Genomic DNA, 21,416 nt, shown 5'->3' on the forward strand with positions numbered 1-21,416 from the left:
CAACTTCAGTGTTTTAGCATGATGGGAAAGATTTGACAATGTAATGGAGTAGATGATAGGTCAGCTTTATACTTGCCGCTGCTGCTGCTGCTGCTTCCACTCCACTCATTTTTTAAAGCTACAAAGGTGTCAGAGATGGCCACCCTTCTGCTGCTTACCCAACTGCTGCCATCACCCTACACCAGTGGTTCTCAAACTGTGGGGCAGGACCTCCTAGGGGGACGCGAAGTAACAAAAAGGGGGGCGCGAAGATGTGAAAAAAAGAAAACAAGAATCAAAAATATGAAAAATACATCTATTGAAACCAAAACAAATTAACTTAAACTACATTCTGATACTAGAAAAATAAATATAGAGTTAGATAAATGTCGATAAAAGTTAAGTAGGTATAATAAAATATGCATCTATGATATATCATTAATTAAAAAAGAACAAATTGGTATTAGTGGGCTCCTTTAAAAAAAACGTTAGGGGGACGCGATTAAAACTGTTATGAAAACTCGGGTCGCAAATACTTAAAGGTTGAGAAACGCTGCCCTACACAATGCTTTTGTCTCTTCTGCTGACTTGACTGTTGCATGGGGACACAAGGCACATTTGCATTTCCACTTATGTTAAATGTGGCTGCCTCTGGTGGAAAAACTTCAGTACTGAATCCAGAGGATAACATAGTAACTTCTTTGATAAGATATGAACACAATTCTGCTGTGGCTAATTCTGCATTTAAACATTACTTTTGTTTTTATATTTTTAAAAATATGTAACTATGTATGATTATTTTAAAAGTGATACTTAAGCTGAGTTGAGTCAGGAGCAGCTTTTGTTTGCAATGAAAAACACCTACAGTGACACATTCTGTATTTTACTAATTATTGGTTATTATCTATCCCTAAAAATGTCTACTCATTTAATGTTATGATTAAGAAACACAAGCAGTGCTAAATAAGTTTTATTTGATAAAAACACACAGGCTGCTTTTGAAATGTCTTTTGTTCAAATATGCTTTTGTTCATAAACATAAATTCAAAAACAAGCACCTTTGTCAAGTTTGCAGCAAAAGTACAAGAAGGTAAAGAGCACGGACCATGTCTGGGGGCCCACACATTTTCTCATAGTACACTAGGGGTCCTTGGGGGAATAAAGGTCATGAACCAATGATCCAAGGAAAATTTTGGTGTCCTGAAACATACTGTAAATGGTGAAGACTAACCCTGTCAGACTACTGTGTCTTACAGACTAACTGCCTGTTATCCTTATGCCCTGCACTACTATCAATGCCTAATTTTGGTGCTCTGCAGCTTTACATCCTGCTAGTGTGATCAAGTTAGACTTCAGGATCCAAGTACCTCATAGAGTCCCATCCTGTCAGACCAATAGGTCTATGCATTTAATTTCTCTGTGTCTTCTTCTCTTTGATCTAAATATCCTTCAGTTTTATGGCTTTACATTTTTTATTTTTTAGAACTCTGCAGCCATAGGGACAGATCTCTTATCTGTAACTTCACTATTCTGTTCTCTATTTAGTTCTAACAGAGTTGTTTCTCCCATCATTCTAGTATGGTTTACCTACCGGTGGTAAAGCCCAAGAACCTTCATCCCATCTGCTTGCCTTTCCACCAGATACTCCCCCATGTCATAGCGAAGTCTGGTCCATAGCAGTGGGGGCAGACGTATGATTTCTTTGTTTGGAGGGAGCCAGTACTGATAGATGTCACCCAGAACATCATCATCTAAGGAAAGGATGTCCCGCAACTCAATTTCAGTCAGCCCATTCCTGGGAAAGATAGGAAGGAATTAGACAGAGAGACACACCCAAGACTTTGCTTGAAATTCAAACCCCTGATATTTCAATAATAATGGCCATAAGTATGATAGTTCTTTACTATTACTATGACCAGTGGTGGTGTCTCTATAAAAGCCAAGAAGGTTTACTGAGTTGTTTTCATTATATAGTGGTTTCATCATAGGAGAATAAAAATGTCCATATTAGAATGGTGAAAATTTGAGTGAATGAGAAACTGCAGAAACTCCTTTGAGGTGACACTGTGAATGAAGATGAAATGCAAGGGCCAGTAAGAGAGGTATAGTTTTAGTCTGAGACCACTTTAGAAAAAAGGACTGTTAGATCTGTTTTTCTTTTGAGCCAGCAGCTAAACAAATTGACAGGAATAACAATATATTTTAACAGTGTATTGAATAATAGGATGGATTTATGCATATAAAGAAATTCTGGGGCAGTATCAAATGTAAAGAACATGTTAAAAATAAGTGTTATTATCTATTAGAATGTATACACTTAAACTCAGACAAACTAAACAGTGCGTACATGCTTGTAAGAAAATGTGAAATAGAGGCTTGGAAATTTTGTTAACTTGCATCTCCTAATTAACCTAAAACAGCACTACTGACAAGTAGCAAAACCCAGAGTAATTCTCAGTCATCCGATTTTTGATTGATACTACTTACTAAAAATAGCTGTCTAGCCACGGCATAAGAGAGGTTACCTCTATTGGCTTGCCACAGACGCTATACAGCTTTTGACAGTGACGGGTTACATATGGCTATTGATTTCAGAAATGTGAAACACTGTATTAGAATGAGAGAGGGAGAGAGAGACAGCATAGGCAGTTTTGAAGATTGCAGTAAAGCATCATGCTATCTGAGGATAAAAGTACAGCCCCATCTTCGAAATGAAAATGCATTCCAACAGAGAAGAGTACAAAGAGTGCTCCATTGTGCATACATTTATTGAAAGCTTTATTTGGATTACAAAGAATGGACTCTTTAATTTACACGTTTTCTTTTACTTCTCACTTCTAGTGTTTGATGACTGTTTTTTCTGCAAACAAAAATATGTATAAAGATAAAAATACAGTTTGAACATTATCTCACTGAAACTGTCTTACTTATTGATAGTGATGAATATAGCGAGCCAGGCTCATCAGATGAGTCGTACACCTTGTAAGTCAGGGGTGGCGAATTCCAGGCCTGGAGGGCCGCAGTGCCTGCAGGTTTTCATTCTAACCTTTTTCCTACTCAGTTGACCAGTTTTCACTGTAATTCACTTCTTTTCATGTCATTTTAATAGCCTTTTTTTTAAGGATTTAGTCCTCTGAATTTATTCTTTTTTTCACTAAATGGCAGCCAAACAGAAACGAGATGTGAAACAAGCCAACAGATGACCAGCTAAACTGGGATTTCAAACTCCAACCAATTTCATTCCAACTAATCTCTTAATGAGGAGCTGATTCTTGCTGTCAATTAAATCCGTTATTTAATTCCACGGCTTGTTACTGCTCTCATTCTGCCACAGCAGACATTTCCAAAACTGTTGATTTTCTGTTTTTTCTAAGAACACCATCGAATTGTTTTGGTGACTTGAGAGATCAGCCTTACTGAGACCTTCACCTTTTGTTTTCAGATATTGTGTGATGGGCACAGATGAGCTGGTCATGTGGTGGCTTGTTTTGTGTCTAATTATTGTTTGGCTAATAATTAAGGAAAAAGAGACAACTAAGGGGCCTGTGTCAAGTTAAATAAAACTAAGTCAAAAGAAGTTAATTAGCAGCAAAAACTGGTCACTAATGAAGAAGATGGTTAGAATGAAAACCTGCAACCGCTGTAGCCCTCCAGGACCGAAATTCGACACTCGTGTTGTAAGTGATGTTTGTTTTTAGGTTCAAGTGATTCATTTTTTGTTCTTTCACGGGTAACGGTTCAGGTGCTGAAGGACATATTTATTATATTTGACACATTTTTCATGTCTTTCTTTTGCAATGACAGAATATTTATTTATATTCTCACTTGAAATGATTTGGGCAGATGAGCAGAACAGCTTCTGCCCCCTGCTAAGGTTTTGAAACTAAGTTAGCCAGCACTGGCCTTTATTAAAAATATTTTTGCGGCCCTTTCAAAGGTTAGTATCTGGGAGCAGAGCGACACAACCCATGCATCTAAGCAGGTGTGCAGCTCTTGATGAGGCTCTTGGCCTTTCCTAAGGTAGTTGGAAGTGTAGCCCTTTTAGACAGCTGAAGGATACAGGCATCCCGACAGGAGTACAGCTTATGAGTGGAGCGTCTTCTGGCCCCTGCTGATGTATTGAAACTAATAAATGTAGTAAAAATGCAGTACACCAGGAGAGTCAACTTGGAAGACCATATAGGTCTTCATTCCAGCTACCTGAGAAGTTTCCTTCAGGTTCTCTGTCACAATCCAACGATGTTGTTTGTTATGTTGATTGGTGGCTCCAAACTGGCCAGTGTAGGTAAGGGTGCACTGGGATGGATTAGCGCCACTACTAGAGTTTGTTCGTGCTTTTCACCTTATACTCTAGAGCAGTGATTTGCAAATTCGGTCCTGGGGACCCCTTATGGCTGCAGGTTTTTGTTCCAAGCAACTTCCATTTTTCATTGGACTCATGGCCTAATTGAGTGAGTCTTTATTTCCCAGTTTCTGCATTTTGGGATCAGCATAGAAATTATAAAACTAAGATTGGCAATTTTTTATTAAAATGTACAAAGCAGATATAGGGGGAATAAGTAGTTTTTATAACTTGTTAATAGTATTTTCATCTTGATTTTCTTTCTATACTTTTCCAGGTGTTCTGGTTATTTAAATCATTATTTACTAATTAGTGGGTGTGACTTTGAAGTAGCAACTTTCATTATCCCGGGTGTCTACTCTGCTTGTTGCAAATTGTCACTATTAGAGTTAAATGAAGGGAGTAAACTACATAAAAAAGGGGAAAATAATAGGGAAACAATAAGAGAGTTAAGCATTTAAAGCTGTAGAAAAAACAGAAATATTTCTAAATATCTTATAAATGTAAAACCATACTGCTGTGCTTTTCTGAATGCAGAATACGAAAAGAGATAATAACTGATCTGTTTTAATTAGCTGGTCTTTTTATCACTGATTATGAACCTGGTTGGAGCAAAAACATGCAGCCACAGGGGGTCCCCAGGACTGAGTTTGGGAACCACTGCTCTAGAGATGTTCTCAAGTTGCATTATCTCTAAATTGGATTAAGCAGTTTAAGAGATGAATGAAGAATAAACAATTTTTCCCAATAATTACTGTATAATTGTACTTAATCCAATTCAGTGTTATTGGAGCCTATTCTAGCACCAATGGATAGAAGGTAGGAATCACCTCTGGATGGGACTCCAGTCTATCCCAGGATCCTTTCACACACTTTCAAACAAGAACATTTTAGAATTGGCAATTAACATAACTTTTGGTTCATTTGTGAGAGGTTCATTGCAACTAGGCATGATATCTGAAGTCAGGACACTGGGTCCGTGAGGTAAGAGCTCTACCCACTGCACCAATTACCTCTAATAATCATTCTAATTTGAAATGGAGGTGGAACGCAAAAGGGGCTGTTTTCTTAAACATTAAAACATGCCTGACAACTGCAGCAATATTCACAAATAAAATATATGATGACATTCCTATATTCATTTAAACTCAGATTGCTTAAATTTACAGTAATAGCATGAATTTGTGACTTCACCATTCTAGTAGTGTATTCAATTCAATCCTTTCTTATATGCTTTTAACTGAAGTTTGAAGAATGCCTCACCTTGAAATGACAATCGAGCCCAGAGCATGAGCTACCAGAAGCCTGCCATGTTGTTCCTCCAGCCGCTCTAATAGCTGAAGCACAGCCTCTTGAGTTGATGTTGGCACTTTCAATTCAGACATGGGGGTGTAGGATGCCCACTGCTTTGCAGCGTCTAGAATCAGTTTGAGCTGGAGGGGCTGGCCGCATTTATCAAAGCCTTCTAGGATGAGGTCCTTCTGCGCTGCAGTCAGACGCCGGCCCGCAGCTGCCATGTAGGCCCCCACAACTTCTTTCCCTTGATTGTGGGGCATCTGATCTACCTGGAAGAAGCTGGTGGAGTCAAGGATGGTGTCATGCAGGGTGGTAAGAATAGGATTTTCAAGGGTGGAAACCAGAATATGGACTTTGGGGGGGCACTCCTTCGGAAGCCAGTGCAACCGATGGGCACCATTGGAAGGTGAAAGCTGGTCAAGAGAATCCAGGATAAGGACCAGGGGGCTGCCATTCTTTTGAGAGATTGCAACCAGGCTGTTATTGAAGAAGCGAACCAGTTCCTCATAGTTGTTTGTGGTGTATGGTGCAGGTAACTGGAGTTCAAACACTCTACAAATTTGGAAGCAAATGCTTTTCAGTAATGAGTGAACCTCTGAGCTGCCAGGTGATGTACCCAACAACCGTAGGACAGTCACTGTGTCCTCACCCAGCACAGCATGCACCTCTTGAGAAAGTTTACACATTGTAGCTGTCTTTCCAATTCCAGAAGGCCCATGGACAATAATAGGTGGATGGATGGAAGCATTGTTCTCTTTCACTCTTGAGCAAATGTTTCCTAGGAGTTTTACTCGGCCACAAAATACAGCACATTTGTTAGCACTTAGGGACATGTGGTGCACCACTTCCTGTATCAGCTTTTCCCATTGTTCATCAACAGTGTTCTGTTTAATACGCTGCAGAATCTGCTGCTTCATATCAGAAATAAACTGGTTGCAGAGAAGTTCCAGGTACCTGGCATGTATCTTGTTTTGTGGGTTTATAGAGCCTTTGTTGAGCTGCACGGAGTGCACATTGAGCTTGTCGGCAAAACAACTTGTGATCTTCGTCTTCAGACTAGAGAGCAGCTCCTGGGCTTCAGTGTCCAAGTAACCACCATCTTTAACATCTACAAACTGTGGAAAGGGGCAGTGGCCCTCCAAATCACTTTGGTTGCTCAGCTCTCTCAAGAAAAGGATAGCATAAACTTCACTGTTCTTCACTGTCATCAGGCCATTTTCAATTTCCCACTCGGTGACTGGTAAGCACAAAGAAAGATACAAATTACTGGAAGGGTGTATTCAATTAAAGAAAGACCTGCAGCAGGTTTCTTCTGAAAGAACCTTATTCTACACCTTAATTAATTCTTGATCTGGAGCTATAAGACTTGATTTTGCAAAGAATTAGCCCACAGAGTGATATCCTCTTTTTTCAAATTTTACTACTTGCAATCTATTATAGCAAAATAGAGCCAGCCTCAAAAAACTTGAAAGAAAAATAACTAAATTATAGACAACAAAACAGGAGGTGATTTAAGGGAGCAAGCAAGTAAAATAGTAGTCAAAAAGCCATGTAGAGGACAGAGAAAAGTTGGGTAAATATCAAAAGGAAAAAGTAATAAATGAGAAACAAAAAATGAAACAAAGGTCTTGAAACACTAAATAAAATTATTTCACACAAGAAACCAGAGTTTTTATTGTTCAGTCCCGAAAACTATAATATGTTCTGTAGTGCACCGCCATCTTAAATAGGTTTAGATAGGTGACATCACCTGACAGGCAAAGACATCATTGCCAGTGGCAGCTGGTGAAAAAATGTGGGTGGGGGAGCAGTTTTTGGAAGGACAAACTGAAGCAGCACTTATCCATTATATAGTGCCTTTCATATATATTTATCTATCTGGTCATTCCACATTCTCTTGTGGTCCTCATCATAGTGTCAATGCACATTTTGGCCTGTCCAGTACCAGACCCATTGGACAAATCATCACTTAAATATATTATACCCTTTCCACTATGCTATCCAATCTGATGTCAGCTTTCCCATTTCTACTGTGCTTCTAAACCTCAGTCCATGACATCCATAGTCCACTTATTCTTCCCATACTTGTCCTATAGATGTGAAAAGGAACAGGTGCACCTGCTACCCACATTTTATACTCAACCTGCCTCTAAATTACCAGATCCTTTGCCAACTTGCCCAGTTCCTATTTCTGCCAAGACACACTTTTTGTAACCAAAATCATTCCAAGGCACAACACTATTCTACTAACCAAGTCAGATCAGGTTGGGGAGCATGCACTGGTACAGTGTGTTGCCGCACCCACCACACAACGAAACAACTTGGGATCCCGGTTGGCAACCCCCCCAGGCAGACACGCAGTCCAGTACCACCCTTCGGAAATGACCCTCTATCTACCGCAGCCAGGTGTTACATGGGCGACCCCTTGGCCTGGTCAGCCACTCAGGTCCCCAAAATGAGGATCTTACGAGCTGGATCACCCCTTGGATGAAACGCGCCACATGGCCGTAGTGCCGTAACTGACGCTCCCTCACAATGCAGGTAATGTGCCTCATTCGGGACTTCATGAGCAACCACTCATTCGACTCAAAGTCAAACCAACAGCAGCCAAGGATTTTCCGGAGAGACACAGTACCAAAGGAGTCCAGTCTTCGTCTCAGGTCACTGGATAGCATCCATGTCTCACAACCATATAGCAAGACAGGAAGCACCAGGACTCTAAAGACCTTGGACCTTAGTCCTTTTGCATAGATATTGTGAGTGCACACACACCCTTTTCCAGTGACCTCATGACCCCCCCATGCTTTCCCGATCAGTCTACTGACTTCATAGGAAGAGTCAACCAGAGACATGAATGTCACTGCCAAGGAATGTAAACCTTTCAACAAGGCTGACACTCTCCTCCGCAAACAGACACACTGCTGATGGCTGTGCCCAAGAGGCCATTAAAGGCCGGATCTTGGTTTTTATCCAGGACACTCGCAAGCCCAGACACTCAGACGCCTTGCTCAGTCTCTCGAGCACCCCGATCAGAGCCCTCCATTGACTCCGCGAAGATCACAGCATCGTCAGCAAAGTCAAGATCTGTGAATCTCTTCTTCACCAACAGATGCCCCACAGCTGCTGGACCCCCACGACCTTGCCCAACACCCAGTCCATACAACCATGAACAGAGTAGGAGCAAGAACACACCCCTGACGAACCTCAGAATCAACTGGGAAAAAACACAAAGGTTCATGCCTCCACTCTGCACAAGCACTCACAGTTCCAGTGTATAGGCCAGCCATGATATCCAACAACCTCGAGGGGATCCCGTGAACCCTCAGGATGTCCCACAGGGCCGAACGCATTACGAAAATCAACAAAGGCTGCAAAGAAGCTCTGCCGATATTGGCAGAGAGTTTCTACTAACCACAAACACATTTTATCTCATACTCTTGCTCAACTGCCTGAAGGGGTGGGACTACTGGAAATGCCAGCAAAAAAGGTGTTCTGTAACTTCATTTGTTCTGATCCTATTAGAATTTACCATGTTGCAGCCTTAACCCATACATATGATATAAATGTCTGTTCAGTCTACTGGCCCTAAAGGATGTGACTAACCTGATTTGAAATACTTGTGCTTTTGCTCAGCAGTGAAATCCCCATCAGTTTCTGCCTGGGCAGCAGCGGTCCGCAGGGCCTGTGACAGCTCTGCTTCTGTCCTTCTCCAAGTTGCCCACATCCTTATCATGCTGCTCCTTGATCTCAGGTCTAATGTCATTATAGTGTGTCAAAAAGGGTGGTGATTGGCTGCAGGACATAAACTGAAGGGTCAGAGTTCTCATCTTTCCAAAAACCATTTGGTGAGGATCTTTATGGAATCAGCATCACTATGCAACTTTCCCAATAGCATCTCAAATTCCTTCTCTTCAATAACCCGGGGAATTGGCCGATATCCATAGCGATTTCCAATGAGAGCCTGGATAAAAATGAGATATTGGTCATCAGCCACTAGTCATAAGAGGTTAACTTCGAAAGAATTACTCAAAAGAGAAATCAATGAGACAGTGAAGCTGATGGTTGTCCTTTGAAACCACATTTACCACATTCACCTGGGAGGATTATAGTATAGTCTCATTAGGTTGGCAGTTAACTACTGCCAGGGAGCTAATTGATTAACTAGAGAGGTTGACTCCTGGGTAGGACTCCCTTAAGTGTGGGAAGGGACCATACACATACATGGACATTCAAGACATACACACACTTAATACTCACAAAGAGAAATGCATACACACACAGAAAAGATGCACTCAGACAGGGTAATGCAATCATCATCTCCACTCACCATACCTAGTTATAAGCATGTGAAAATGCACAAACGTACATCTGCACAACATCTACAAACTCAGCAGAAGGAGAAACACTAAAAGAGTTCATGTAATCCTGACTGCTATGTATCTATGTATTTGAGGAACTTGTACCCTACATTTTCTAAAACATGTGGACTTAAATGTAGGAGAGGGATATGTTATCCTCCCAGGAGACTATTCTTGTAAGTTCTCTAACTTGCTCTCATTCAGCATCAAGTTTGATTTTCCAGCACTGCAGAAGGTTGTTCTCCAAAGCTCAGAGACTTATCATGTAAGTGTCCAGGAGCATGAATTCATGCAGCTCAGAAACAGATGTTAACGTTTCAGGATACATAAGAACATAAGAATATATGAAATATGACAAACGAGAGGAGACTATTCACTCTTATTTATCAAATGGAACTCAATGTGTAAGTGACAACAATACAATCTCTGAATTTTCTGAAGTAAAGTTTGGTGTACCCCAGGGATCAGCCCTTGGCTCAATGCTTGTTTCTATCTATATGCTTCCCCTTGGTGACATCATTTATAAATATAGTGGTCATTTTCACTGTAATGCTGATGATATGCAGCTATACAACCTGTAAAGCCAAATGACCTTTCCCAACTCCTAAATCTAGAGGCATAGAGGCAATTTGTTAGAAATTAAAAAATGAATGAGTATGAAATTTCTCCTTTTAAATGCTGATAAAACAGAATTAGTGATTGTTAGATCATGCAAATATGGACAGTTGTGTGGGAGTTCGAGTGTTAATATTAAAGCTGTTCTGTTCATGAAAGTTCGGCCATCAAAAATCTTGGAGTAGTAATATTACAAGAATCCAATCTACTCTATCTTTGTGTGATGCTATAACATTAATATATGGATTTATTTCTTCTAGACTCGATTATTGTAATGCCATTCTTCCTAGTTATGCTACTAGAGGTCTTCAGCATGTTCAGAATGCTTGACAAAAACAACCAAAAAATTCAGCACATAACACACATTCTAGCTTCTCTTCACTGGTTACCAGTACAAGCAAGAGCTGATTTTAAAGTTCTTCTTTTAACTTATAAGGCCTTGCACTACCTTACTTAGCTGAGGTAGTTATACCATACATACAGGTATGTCCTCTTTGCTCTCTTAATGCTGGTCTTTTGGTCATTCCTTCAGTTAAGAAAATACCAGCTGGTCACAGAGCATTTGCCTATTGTGCACCTTACATTTTAAATGGCCTCCCATTATAAATAAGAGAAGCACACTCAGATGATATTTTTAAATATAGTCAGGTCTATCATCTTTGAAAAAATCCTTAAATGCTTAGACTATTATTATTATTATGATGATGATGATGATGATGATTATTATTATTATTATTATTATTATTATATTTCAGTTCTTTAGGATCTCACCGTCTTTCAGCTGATATGAAAACTATGCCCGCTTAAGAGACCTCTTGAGAGAGAACATAGATGAAAGTCTTGGGTTCGGGTAAATTCCAGATTTTAGGTCTAGTCAGGGTTAGGGTGCCTAGTCAGGGTCATCTCAAAGGAAAATGTCTGGTATTAATTAGTGCTAACCGTGCCAAGGACTCTGCTGATGAAGGACGCCATGCATGTCGCCGTTTGCTTTTGTAGAAGAGAGATGTTGATGTTGGGTGAAATCTTTTCAGTATATTTCTTGATGGATTTAGTGATAACCTCAGTAGCACCTATGATGATAAGGACTACTTCTGCATCTGTTTTCCAAAGTCATTTAATCTCATTTCAGAGTAGATGGTGGTGCTCTAATTTATGCTGCTCTTTTGGGCCAATGTCATAGCAATGTCGTACCAAGATATCCATTCAAAAAGTTTTATTGGTGGATAGATTCGTATAAATGATGACTAGTTGGTTAGCATTGACCATGACATCTGTTTGAACAGAGAATATTAGATGTACTATTTTCCAGGATTTTATGCTCATCCAAACTTCATCTACCCCATGGCATTGGCACTTGAAAATTGTTATCCTTAGCTAGAGTCCAGTGGATATATTCTGCCAAATTGTTGTGACGCCATAGACAGGATGTATTGGCCAATGTTTCACAAGCACTGACAATGTGATGGATGGTCTCGTCATGTTTTTTTACACAGGTGACACAAACTATCTTCTTCTGGTTGTTTGAGGATTTGTGTTATGTAGTATTTAGTTTTCATTTTCTGATCTTGGACAGCAAAAATTCTGGCTTCAAGTGACAGCGTGATGGATTGATGTTTTGTTATTATTATTGTTATTATTGTAATTATTATTGTTGTTGTTGTTCCATATTGACATACCTTAACTCAGTGGTTCTCAAACTGTGGGGCAGGCCCCCCTAGGGGAGCGCAAAGTAACAAAAAGGGGGGCGCGAAGATGTGAAAAAAGAAAACAAGAATCGAAAATATGAAAAATACATCTATTGAAACCAAAACAAATTAATGTAAACTACATTCTGATACTAGAAAAATAAATATAGAGTTAGATAAATGTCGATAAAAGTTAAGTAGGTATAATAAAATATGCATCTATGATATATTGTATCATTAATTAAAAAAGAACAAATTGGTATTAGTGGGCTATATTCAAAAAACATTAGGGGGGCGCGATTAAAACTGTTATGAAAACTCGGGTAGCAAATACTTAAAGGCTGAGAAACGCTGCCTTACCTCTTAATGTTTTAATATCATCTTTTTTCCTTCAACACTAATGTTGTTTTATTTTTATTGCTGTTTTTATTTTGCTTACTTTATATTTTTTCCCATGTATTCTTTTACTTTGTGTTGCAATGCATTGGGACCATGCTGCATAGTGATTCTGTACTTTAAATAAAGTTGATTGATTGATTGACTCCATCAAGCCCATTTGCTTAGCTGATAACTAAGCTGCCCTAATATCATCCAGATTCTTCTTAAACTTTGTCAATGTTTCTGCTTTAACTACGTGTCTTGGTAGTTTGTTCCAGAGTCCCACAACTTTTTGCATAAAGAAGTGCTTCTTTGCTTCAGTTGTAAAGATCCTATAGTCATGAGCCTCAAAGAATGATCATGTAGATTGCTCTGTCCTGCTGCTCATGTGTACCTCCATGTCTGTTGTTCTAGGTTTTGCAGGAACAAATATTTACATGAGTGATGGATGTAAAAATGATTTTGGATTCTATTCCCATGCAGATCATGGACTAATCTTATACTGCAGACAAGCAGTGTTAGATTAAGATCCTGGTGGGCCACAGTGGCTGCTGGATTTCATTCCAGCCACTTTCCTAAGTAGTAACCTGTTACTAATGAAACAGAGTTCTTTTGCGTTAACTGACTTGCTTTTTAAGGCTCAGACCCCTTAATTGTTTCTTTTTTTAAGCAGCAGCACATTTAAAACCGCCAGCATTCACCAAAGTACTGTTAATTAAAGTAAATAAGGTAAAAAGAACAATATTCTGAGTTAAAATTGGAAGCAAAGTATTGAGCCATGTAATTGATGCTTACATTTTGAAAGCTTTTAAGAAGAATCTGGATGAGATATTCGGACAAATTAGCTAAACAAACAAACTTGATGGACTGAACAGTCTCAGACCTGCCATGTTGTAATGTTCTTTTATGATTCTTGTAGGTTCTCAGGAGTATATACAGTATACTGTATGTGTGAGGTTTACAGATGGAAGAATTTACTGCACAGGATGCTGCAATCATGCAGCTGAGAGCCAGATGTTGCAAGTTCTCTGTCATGTTCTCAATCAGTTATAAGTTGTCAAAAGTAGATATTAATGCAGCTCAGATACTGATCCTGTACATTTTCAGTAACTTTTATTTACGTTGTTCAGAAACGTATCAGCCAACTTTCTTAAGAGTGCTATACAGTACTGGTGAACCATGGAGGATGACCTTATTGGTTCTCAGTCCTGAGCTCAGGCAGCTCTGTTGTTGCACGTATTTTACATAACTTATCAGGATTCCTTTTCTGTGAAGACAAGAAACTGATCACATGCTCCAGCTTTACAGCACCGTGTGCTCATAATGTTCAGCTACAAGTATTTTGTTGTGCACCAGTGAGACTAGACACCTCCTCTTGGGACCTCATCCTTGCATAGTTCAGAGACGTTGTTCTTTGTCTCAGAAGTCAATAGCCACACTTACTGTATCTGCAAGGATGATTATGCTAGATCTGTATTCAATCTGAGAATTTTAAGGAGAGATATTATGTACATGCAAAGTATCACAAAATATAGACTTAACTCTGTTTTTTACACAAATCACCAGCCACCTCCTACCCACTAACCCCAGGGCACAGCAATGTTGTGTCCTTTTTGGTATATCTTACCGTGAAGGTGGGCCCCACAGATAGCTTCTGGCAGGATTTGATCTCCCTTAGGCACAGCTCTGTGGTTTTGTGGTCCACGATGATAGCATCACGTACTCCCCATCTCATGTCTACGACCTGAAAATAGACAGAAATATCACATGCACTCACACAGACCTTACAAAAATACGAAAAAAATTCCTTTTACATTCTGCTGTTGTCTACATGATTAATATCATAGGCTGCACAAAATCAATGCCAGATACTTTTTCATGATAAAATCTTATTGTATGAAAAAAAAATGCTAGCTTAGCAGTATTATAGTCTACAATGGATTTGTTCTACTTAAGACCACAAAGCGCTACAAAGGCTGGTGATGTCAGTTCAGTATACCATTGGCAGAATTTTATTAAAGTCATTCCTTCACCTTTAAATATCACCAACCCACCATCTTTGGATTTTGGGAGGCCAGTCATTATCCAACCCGCTGAATCCAAACACAGGGTCATGGGGGTCTGCTGGAGCTAATCCCAGCCAACACAAAGCGCAAGGCAGGGAACCAATCCCGGGCAGGGCGCCAACCCACCACAGATGTTTATTCTATTCGTGTAATATTTTTGCCACTATTAATTTGTTCATTCATTTATTATTTGTGCATTATATGTTCTCCTTTGTTCCTTGTGTTTTGTAGGTGAAAAACCCAAGAGATGGGGTCACCATGACATCATGGCTGAAGGACCACCCTCAGTCTATAAAATATGAGGCTCAGTAGTGCACACTTCAGCAGTTCATTAACGTCAGGAAAAAGTGTAGTGTATATTGTGAGTATCAATTTTCTGGATTCTGGAAAGTTTAATTCTGTTTTTGTTTTTTAATACTGGATTTAATTTTAGGTCTGTTCGCTATAGATTGCCTTTTTAGGAAAATCCCTTTTTTGCCTCTTTCTGTGTGTGTGTGGTTTTTTTTTTTCTCATTTTTATTCTCCTTTATTTATTATAAACATTTTTCTTTATAAATAACCTGGCATTCAAGCTACTTTTTTTGGTTTGCCTTTTTTTAAGGTTCCCCTCCCTTGAAGAACATTTTGGACATTTAAGAATTTTTTGAATTTCTAGACCCTGTTTCCCATTTTTGGAGCCCAAAGCCTACCAATAAAGTTTGAGGTCAGGCTGCCTGGTGTGATGTTATGATTTGGAACCTATTAATACTTTTATGTGTTTATTTCAGTCTTTCTGTGTGATTTGACACTCACTTTGAGGTGTTTTGGTGTCATATAATTCAATTGTGACGTTACTTTCATTTATCTGTTTACTTTATTAGTTGTATAATTTTTTGAGTCTTTTGTCTTCCATTTTGTATTTCACACAGGCAGCCATTTTATACACCCTTTTTCAGGACAGTGTCGCACATTGTCAGGGTCATGAGAGACCCACAGGTAATCTAGACAATGGGTTTAAAATGTCAGCTGAAAGCTTGCTTCCCTATTTGTGTTGTAGATCCAAAACACTCTTGCTACAAAACTCTTTATTCCTTCAACACTGATTGGTTCTGAACTTCTTGCAAATGTTGACTTTAAATTTTGACTTGTCTTTTGATCTTCTGGTTTTGACCTCTTTCTGTCCTTTTCCCATCTCCTAGTTCTCTCTAAAAAAAGATCAGGTGAGGCCTGCTTTTGGACAGACTAGGATAGATCCTGACCTGGTTTTTGGCTTATTATAGAGGCTTCATAATCTTTCACCATTTTGAGTGCAATGAATCATAACACCACAATTCTGTGTGTTTTGCTTGTCTGGTCACCAAGTGGTTGTTTGGCAGGATGACTGGGTATGTGCGAAGTGTGACATTAAAAACATGATGGTCAAAGTCATGCCCTTCTTGGTCACCCAAGTTTGTTGATATTTTCAAAGAAAAGTTCTTAATATTGGTGTGTTATTATCTTTCAAGCTTACTGGTTAAGACCCTATTTTGCTACCAAGTAGAATTCCTGTTTGATGTCCTTGGCTCTGTTAAAACATTACTTTTTTGACTTTCTAGTAATGATCTTGGCTAGTTTTTAATATTCAATCCACCTCTTAGTTCTAATTAAGAAAATTCTTATTGCTGTTGCCCTGTGCAGTTATCACATATGATGCATGCCACCTTAGGAAGGCAAACAGTATTATTAAAGACCTCAGTCACCATGCACAGTCGTTTTTCTCTGCCTTCTCTGTTTAAAACTATTAGCAGTCATCCCAATAGGTCCATGGATATTTTTTTTTCTTTGGTCATAAGGCAACTCCACAGCCGCTGTTACTGAGAACTTCAAAAGTAGACATGATATGTGTTTCCTGTATAACCACTCATATTAATAATGGGTAGGGCCTCATTTTGCTCTCAAAACAGCCTCAGTTACTTATGGCATGGATTTCACAAGATGATGGAAAAATTCCTTTGAGATTCAACCATAATGACATGATTGCAAATTCTGTATGTTTGTCAGCTGCACATTCATGCTACAAAACCTCCTTTCTACCACATCCCAAACATGTTCTGTTGGATTCTTATCTAGTGACTGGGAAGGCCAATGATCAACACTGAACTCATTGTCATGTTCATGACACCAGTTTGGTATGACTTTTGCTTTGTGACATGGTGCATTATAATGATGAAAGTAGACATTAGAAGATGAGTAAATTGTAGCCATGAAAGGATGCACATGGTCAGCAACAATACTGAAACAGGCTGATTGATTTGTATTAACGGGCCCAAAGTGTGCCAAGAAAACTGTCCCCACACCAGAACACCTCCGCCACCAGCCTGGGCTGTTGACACAAGGCAGGTTGGGTGCATGGATTCATGCTGTTGGTGCCAAATTCTTACTCTATCGTTTGTGTACTTCACCAGAAAATGAGATTCTTCTGACTCAGCTATATTTTTCCAGTTTTCCAGTGTTGGTGAGCCTGTGCCCACTGCAGTTTCATATTTCTGAACTTGGCTGACTGGCTTTAGACCTTGATGTGATCTTATGCTGTTGTAACCCAACCGCCTCAAGGGTCAACATGTTATGCATTCTAAGATGCTTTTCTGTTCACCACAGTTGCACAGAGTGGTTATGTAAGTTACCGTAGTGTTTCTGTCAGCTTGAAACAGTCTGGCCATTCTCCTCTGACCTCTCTCATCAACAAGAACTACTCTTCACTGAATGTTTTTTGTTTCTGACTCCTCTCTGAATAAACTCTAGAGACTGTTGTGCACGAAACTCCCAGGAGATCAGTAGCTTCAGAAATAGTCAAAGTAGCTCATCTGGCATCAATAATCACGCCATGGTCGAAGTTACTTAGATCACATGTTTTCCCCATTCTGGTGTTTAATGTGAACATTAAGTGCAGTTCCTGGCCTGTATCTGCAGGATATTATGCATTGCAGTGCTGCCACAAGATTGGCTGATTGTATTATTGCATGGATAAGCAGGTGTACAGGTGTTCCTAATAATTTGCTCAGTAAATGTATATATCTGTAGCATATTCTTTTGTATTTCTTGTCAGTTGTTTGTATTTCACTAGTACCTCTAGTATGTGGAAGACATGCTACTAAAAGTCTCTTTGTACTGTGTGACAGACATCCAGGATTCTTACCTGGCCTTACCCGAAAGAGCATGGACAGAGCAATACCTCCCCTGGGACGACAGAGGGCAGCCCTCCTGGCTTGCTACAGTGCCACAGAGCAGGGAAGCTCAACCCTGCTGGTGCCTGTAGCCACCGCCAGGGGGCGTATGGAGAACAGCTGAGCCCTCCTCTGCAGGGCTGCCTCCACACCCGGAAGTGCAGCTAGAAGGAGATCATGGAACACCTGGAGGACTTCTGGGTGCTCTATTAAAGGAGCCAGCTGCCACAACTCGGGGAGTCAGAGTCAGGAGGAAGTGGATGAAGCTTGCGAGGAGGAGTGGAGGCAAAGAAGAGAAAGGAGAGAGAGTGAGTGAGAGAAAAGGACAGTGTATTGGTGCTTGGTGCTATACTGTACTGTCCCACTGTGGGAAACGAGTCAAAAAGCGTTTCCCACAGTTGAATAAAGATGTGTTGTGTGTGAGACTTGGGCTTAGTGTCTGTTGTGTCCTGGGTTTGGGGATCTGTATGCCCCCTAGTGTCCACAACTGTTTACGCGTGACAATAAACTATACGTGACAATTTGACCTTGATGATTTCAAAGTTCCTACAACAAATAGCAATGTGGTCCACTTCTGAACACTTGACTACTGAGAGATACATACCTCAAAGACGAGTCCCAGGGAATGACAGAAGGCTTGAAGCTCAGGGTAGGCCTTGTCCAGTAGGGTATCCCTCTCCGTGCACATATCTGAAACACAGACAGATAAGAAGGCATAATGAATATGTCATTGAAATCATTTCCACTTTTAAATTAAATTTCCTTATAGTTTAACTATTTCAGATCTCAAAAGTGTGCACTTATTTATTTAAGTCAACTGATCTTACTGTAATTCTGGTGTTTTGCAGTCTGCCTCTCAGTAGGTATATCAGAATCCAATAAACTGTAACTGTTATTAATGTAGTATTTTTATCTGGTATAAAACTCATAAATACATATAGAGATTAAAAATGGAATATGACACATACATTGTTGGACTGAACTTTCAACCTTCATTGTAGGAATAACAATAAAAAATGAGAATGATAGGAAAGTAAAACAACAAGAAAACAAGAACGACTGTGACTATTAACCACGTCTGACCATGCCTTGTAGCCACTGATACTTGACACCTTAGGTTCATTTCTGCAGTTGTCAGATATTAATTCTAATCCTGCAGAAGGGTCTGATGAAGGCGATGGCCATTGCTTGGCAGATGGTCACATCTCTGGCTGTTGCAATCCAGGATATCCCAAAGGATCTCTGTGGGGTTAAGGTCAGAAGAGAAGGCAGGCCAAGGCAACCTCTCCACACCAGCATTCATTCCACAAACAGTTGTGATCATATCAGGAGTTTGTGGGCTGGAATGATGCTGCTGGTCAGATGTGTAGGAGGTGTGAGCAGAGGGCCTTTCCCTGGACACAATGCTTAAAGGCAAGTGGAACCTGTCTGTCACTGCCCTGTCACTCATGTGGACAGAAGAAATGGCAGATCTGAAATGACTCCTTAGATGGACCAGTTAAATCTGTTTGTCCATATTTGGCATGGTCACTCAAGGACAACCAGATTTTGGACTGTCATGTATCCTGCTGGTCAGCTGAAACATTGCCTATAATCTGGACACAGTATGGCAGCTTAAATCATAGACTCTGGTAACACTGGAATTCCTGCAGCCTGCTATTGTCCCTCTATTTTGCGTCTACATTCAAAGTATTACAAGGTTTTTGTCTTTCTATAACCAAAGCTTTGAACTACATCTGGAAAAAAGTGCTTCTAGGGAGCTTTTGTGTGTTTGGTAGCTGCAATGCATCATAGTGCAAGCTATATTGTTGTTGAGTGGGCTACAACAAATTTACAGTTTTTTTTTTAAATTACACAAGCTATAGGATTATAGTTTTCTCATTCCAAAAGGTTGTTTTTCTTCATTAGAATATACAGTATATACTATATATTTATTGTAGGTGTTTTCTGCTGTTTAGTTTTAATTTTCATGATATACTTGATCTGTCATTCTGATGATTATGAAATCATTGCTGAAATATGGACTCGCTGGCTGAGATCTCACAGAAATGGAGCAATCTGACAAAATCAGACTTAAGGATCTATGCAAGCAAACCAGATTGTGAATGGGTAACATGAGATCTTAAAGTACTGGAAGTTGTATCACCTGCAACCTGGTTTTGCCAATATTATGAAAACCGATACCAACTTATAGTAATATTAGACTATAATAACGAATCAAGTCAGATTCCATTAACAAGCATCGCGACTTCCTAGAACTTTCTGTTGATGTCAATGGCACTCAGAAATCTCAAAGCACTCCCTTTGGAAATCTGATCTTGTTACATTCCATACATATTTTGAGTCACCTGTGAAAGTGGAGCTGATGAACACCCTCACGATGTTGGACTTTTCTGACATAACATCCGTCACCCTGCCCTTGAGGAGGTCATCAAACCGTCTGTCTCCTGCTGATGCATCATCCATCTTGTAAAATGAGATTACTACTGTAAGAAATACAAGAAGCTCACATTAATATTTAAAAGGTGAAGTTCAATGATTGATTTGTAAACAGCACCTTTAATTCTGGAGCAAGGCTTTGTAAAGCAACATCTCTCTTTCTGGAATAAGGGTTATTCAACAATACTGCCCAACTAAAATTTGTAACGGGAAACAACACTGGATTGATGTTTCAGCTGAGGTGGATGGTGTTGACTTTTCCCAGACAGGACTATACAATAGATAGACATGGGGAGGCAGCTTTCAAGGACTATATGCTTCCCTAATACACTAGATGGCAGTATCTCTGGACCAGTGCACCCATACACACACCCGCAGGGCATACCAGGACCTGTAGTCCCATTAGACTTCATTCTGTGTACGCCACCTAATGTATTGGGGGAAATGTACAATCCTGGAAGGATGTCTCTCTTTTCCATGCATTTTATTGTCCTGTCTAAGAAATGGAATGCCATCCATCCCCGCCGAAACATCCATCCAGTGTCCCCTCTCATTACAAATGGTTGGAAAAAAATCAGACTAATTTCTTGCATTCTTAGAAGTCTGTGCTTGCTCATCAAAGACATCAATCTTCTAAATTCTCAAAAGAATCTATTTTTCACTATCAGGATTTAAAGTGTGAACTGAAAGGTTCGTGTAGGATATTTCTCTGGAGTGTGATGGCTACTGATCTTGCATGTTCTCTGTAGCCTGCACTCATGCACAATAACCACTGCAAGCTTTAGTAAGCAGGCAGTCAAGCTTCACACAGGCTGATCATATAATTAGTAAGGCTGTCTAACAAATGCACATTGACAACTGATTTTACATGCTCTGCAGACACTAATATCTGTTACTGCCTCTTGAATGACTGTTTATCTCACACAAAATGATGCAAGTACATCTCACTTTCTTCCCAGGAACCTGTTACTCTGGTCATTACAGATAGACCAGTAAACCACTCAAAAGCATGAACAAGTAAAGTGACCATGTGTGTTCTCGCCAACTTGGAGAATGGTGCCTCCTTGCCACAATCT

At 39.8% G+C, this 21,416-nt stretch overlaps 1 protein-coding gene across 1 annotated transcript in view; it reads right to left on the reverse strand.

Moving 5' to 3' along the window:
- nwd1 (NACHT and WD repeat domain containing 1) overlaps positions 1 to 21,416 on the reverse strand; it is a 59,419-nt gene that overhangs the window by 35,938 nt on the left and 2,065 nt on the right. The window contains 9 exon segments of the mRNA XM_028816147.2: positions 1,571 to 1,774; positions 5,585 to 6,854; positions 9,221 to 9,335; positions 9,337 to 9,390; positions 9,392 to 9,454; positions 9,456 to 9,578; positions 14,281 to 14,397; positions 18,506 to 18,591; positions 20,250 to 20,387. Of these exon segments, the coding sequence (XP_028671980.2) occupies positions 1,571 to 1,774; positions 5,585 to 6,854; positions 9,221 to 9,335; positions 9,337 to 9,390; positions 9,392 to 9,454; positions 9,456 to 9,578; positions 14,281 to 14,397; positions 18,506 to 18,591; positions 20,250 to 20,367 (2,150 nt within the window). The 5' untranslated portion in view covers positions 20,368 to 20,387.

Source organism: Erpetoichthys calabaricus, chromosome 12 (assembly GCF_900747795.2).
Source record: "Erpetoichthys calabaricus chromosome 12, fErpCal1.3, whole genome shotgun sequence".
NCBI lineage: Eukaryota > Metazoa > Chordata > Cladistia > Polypteriformes > Polypteridae > Erpetoichthys > Erpetoichthys calabaricus.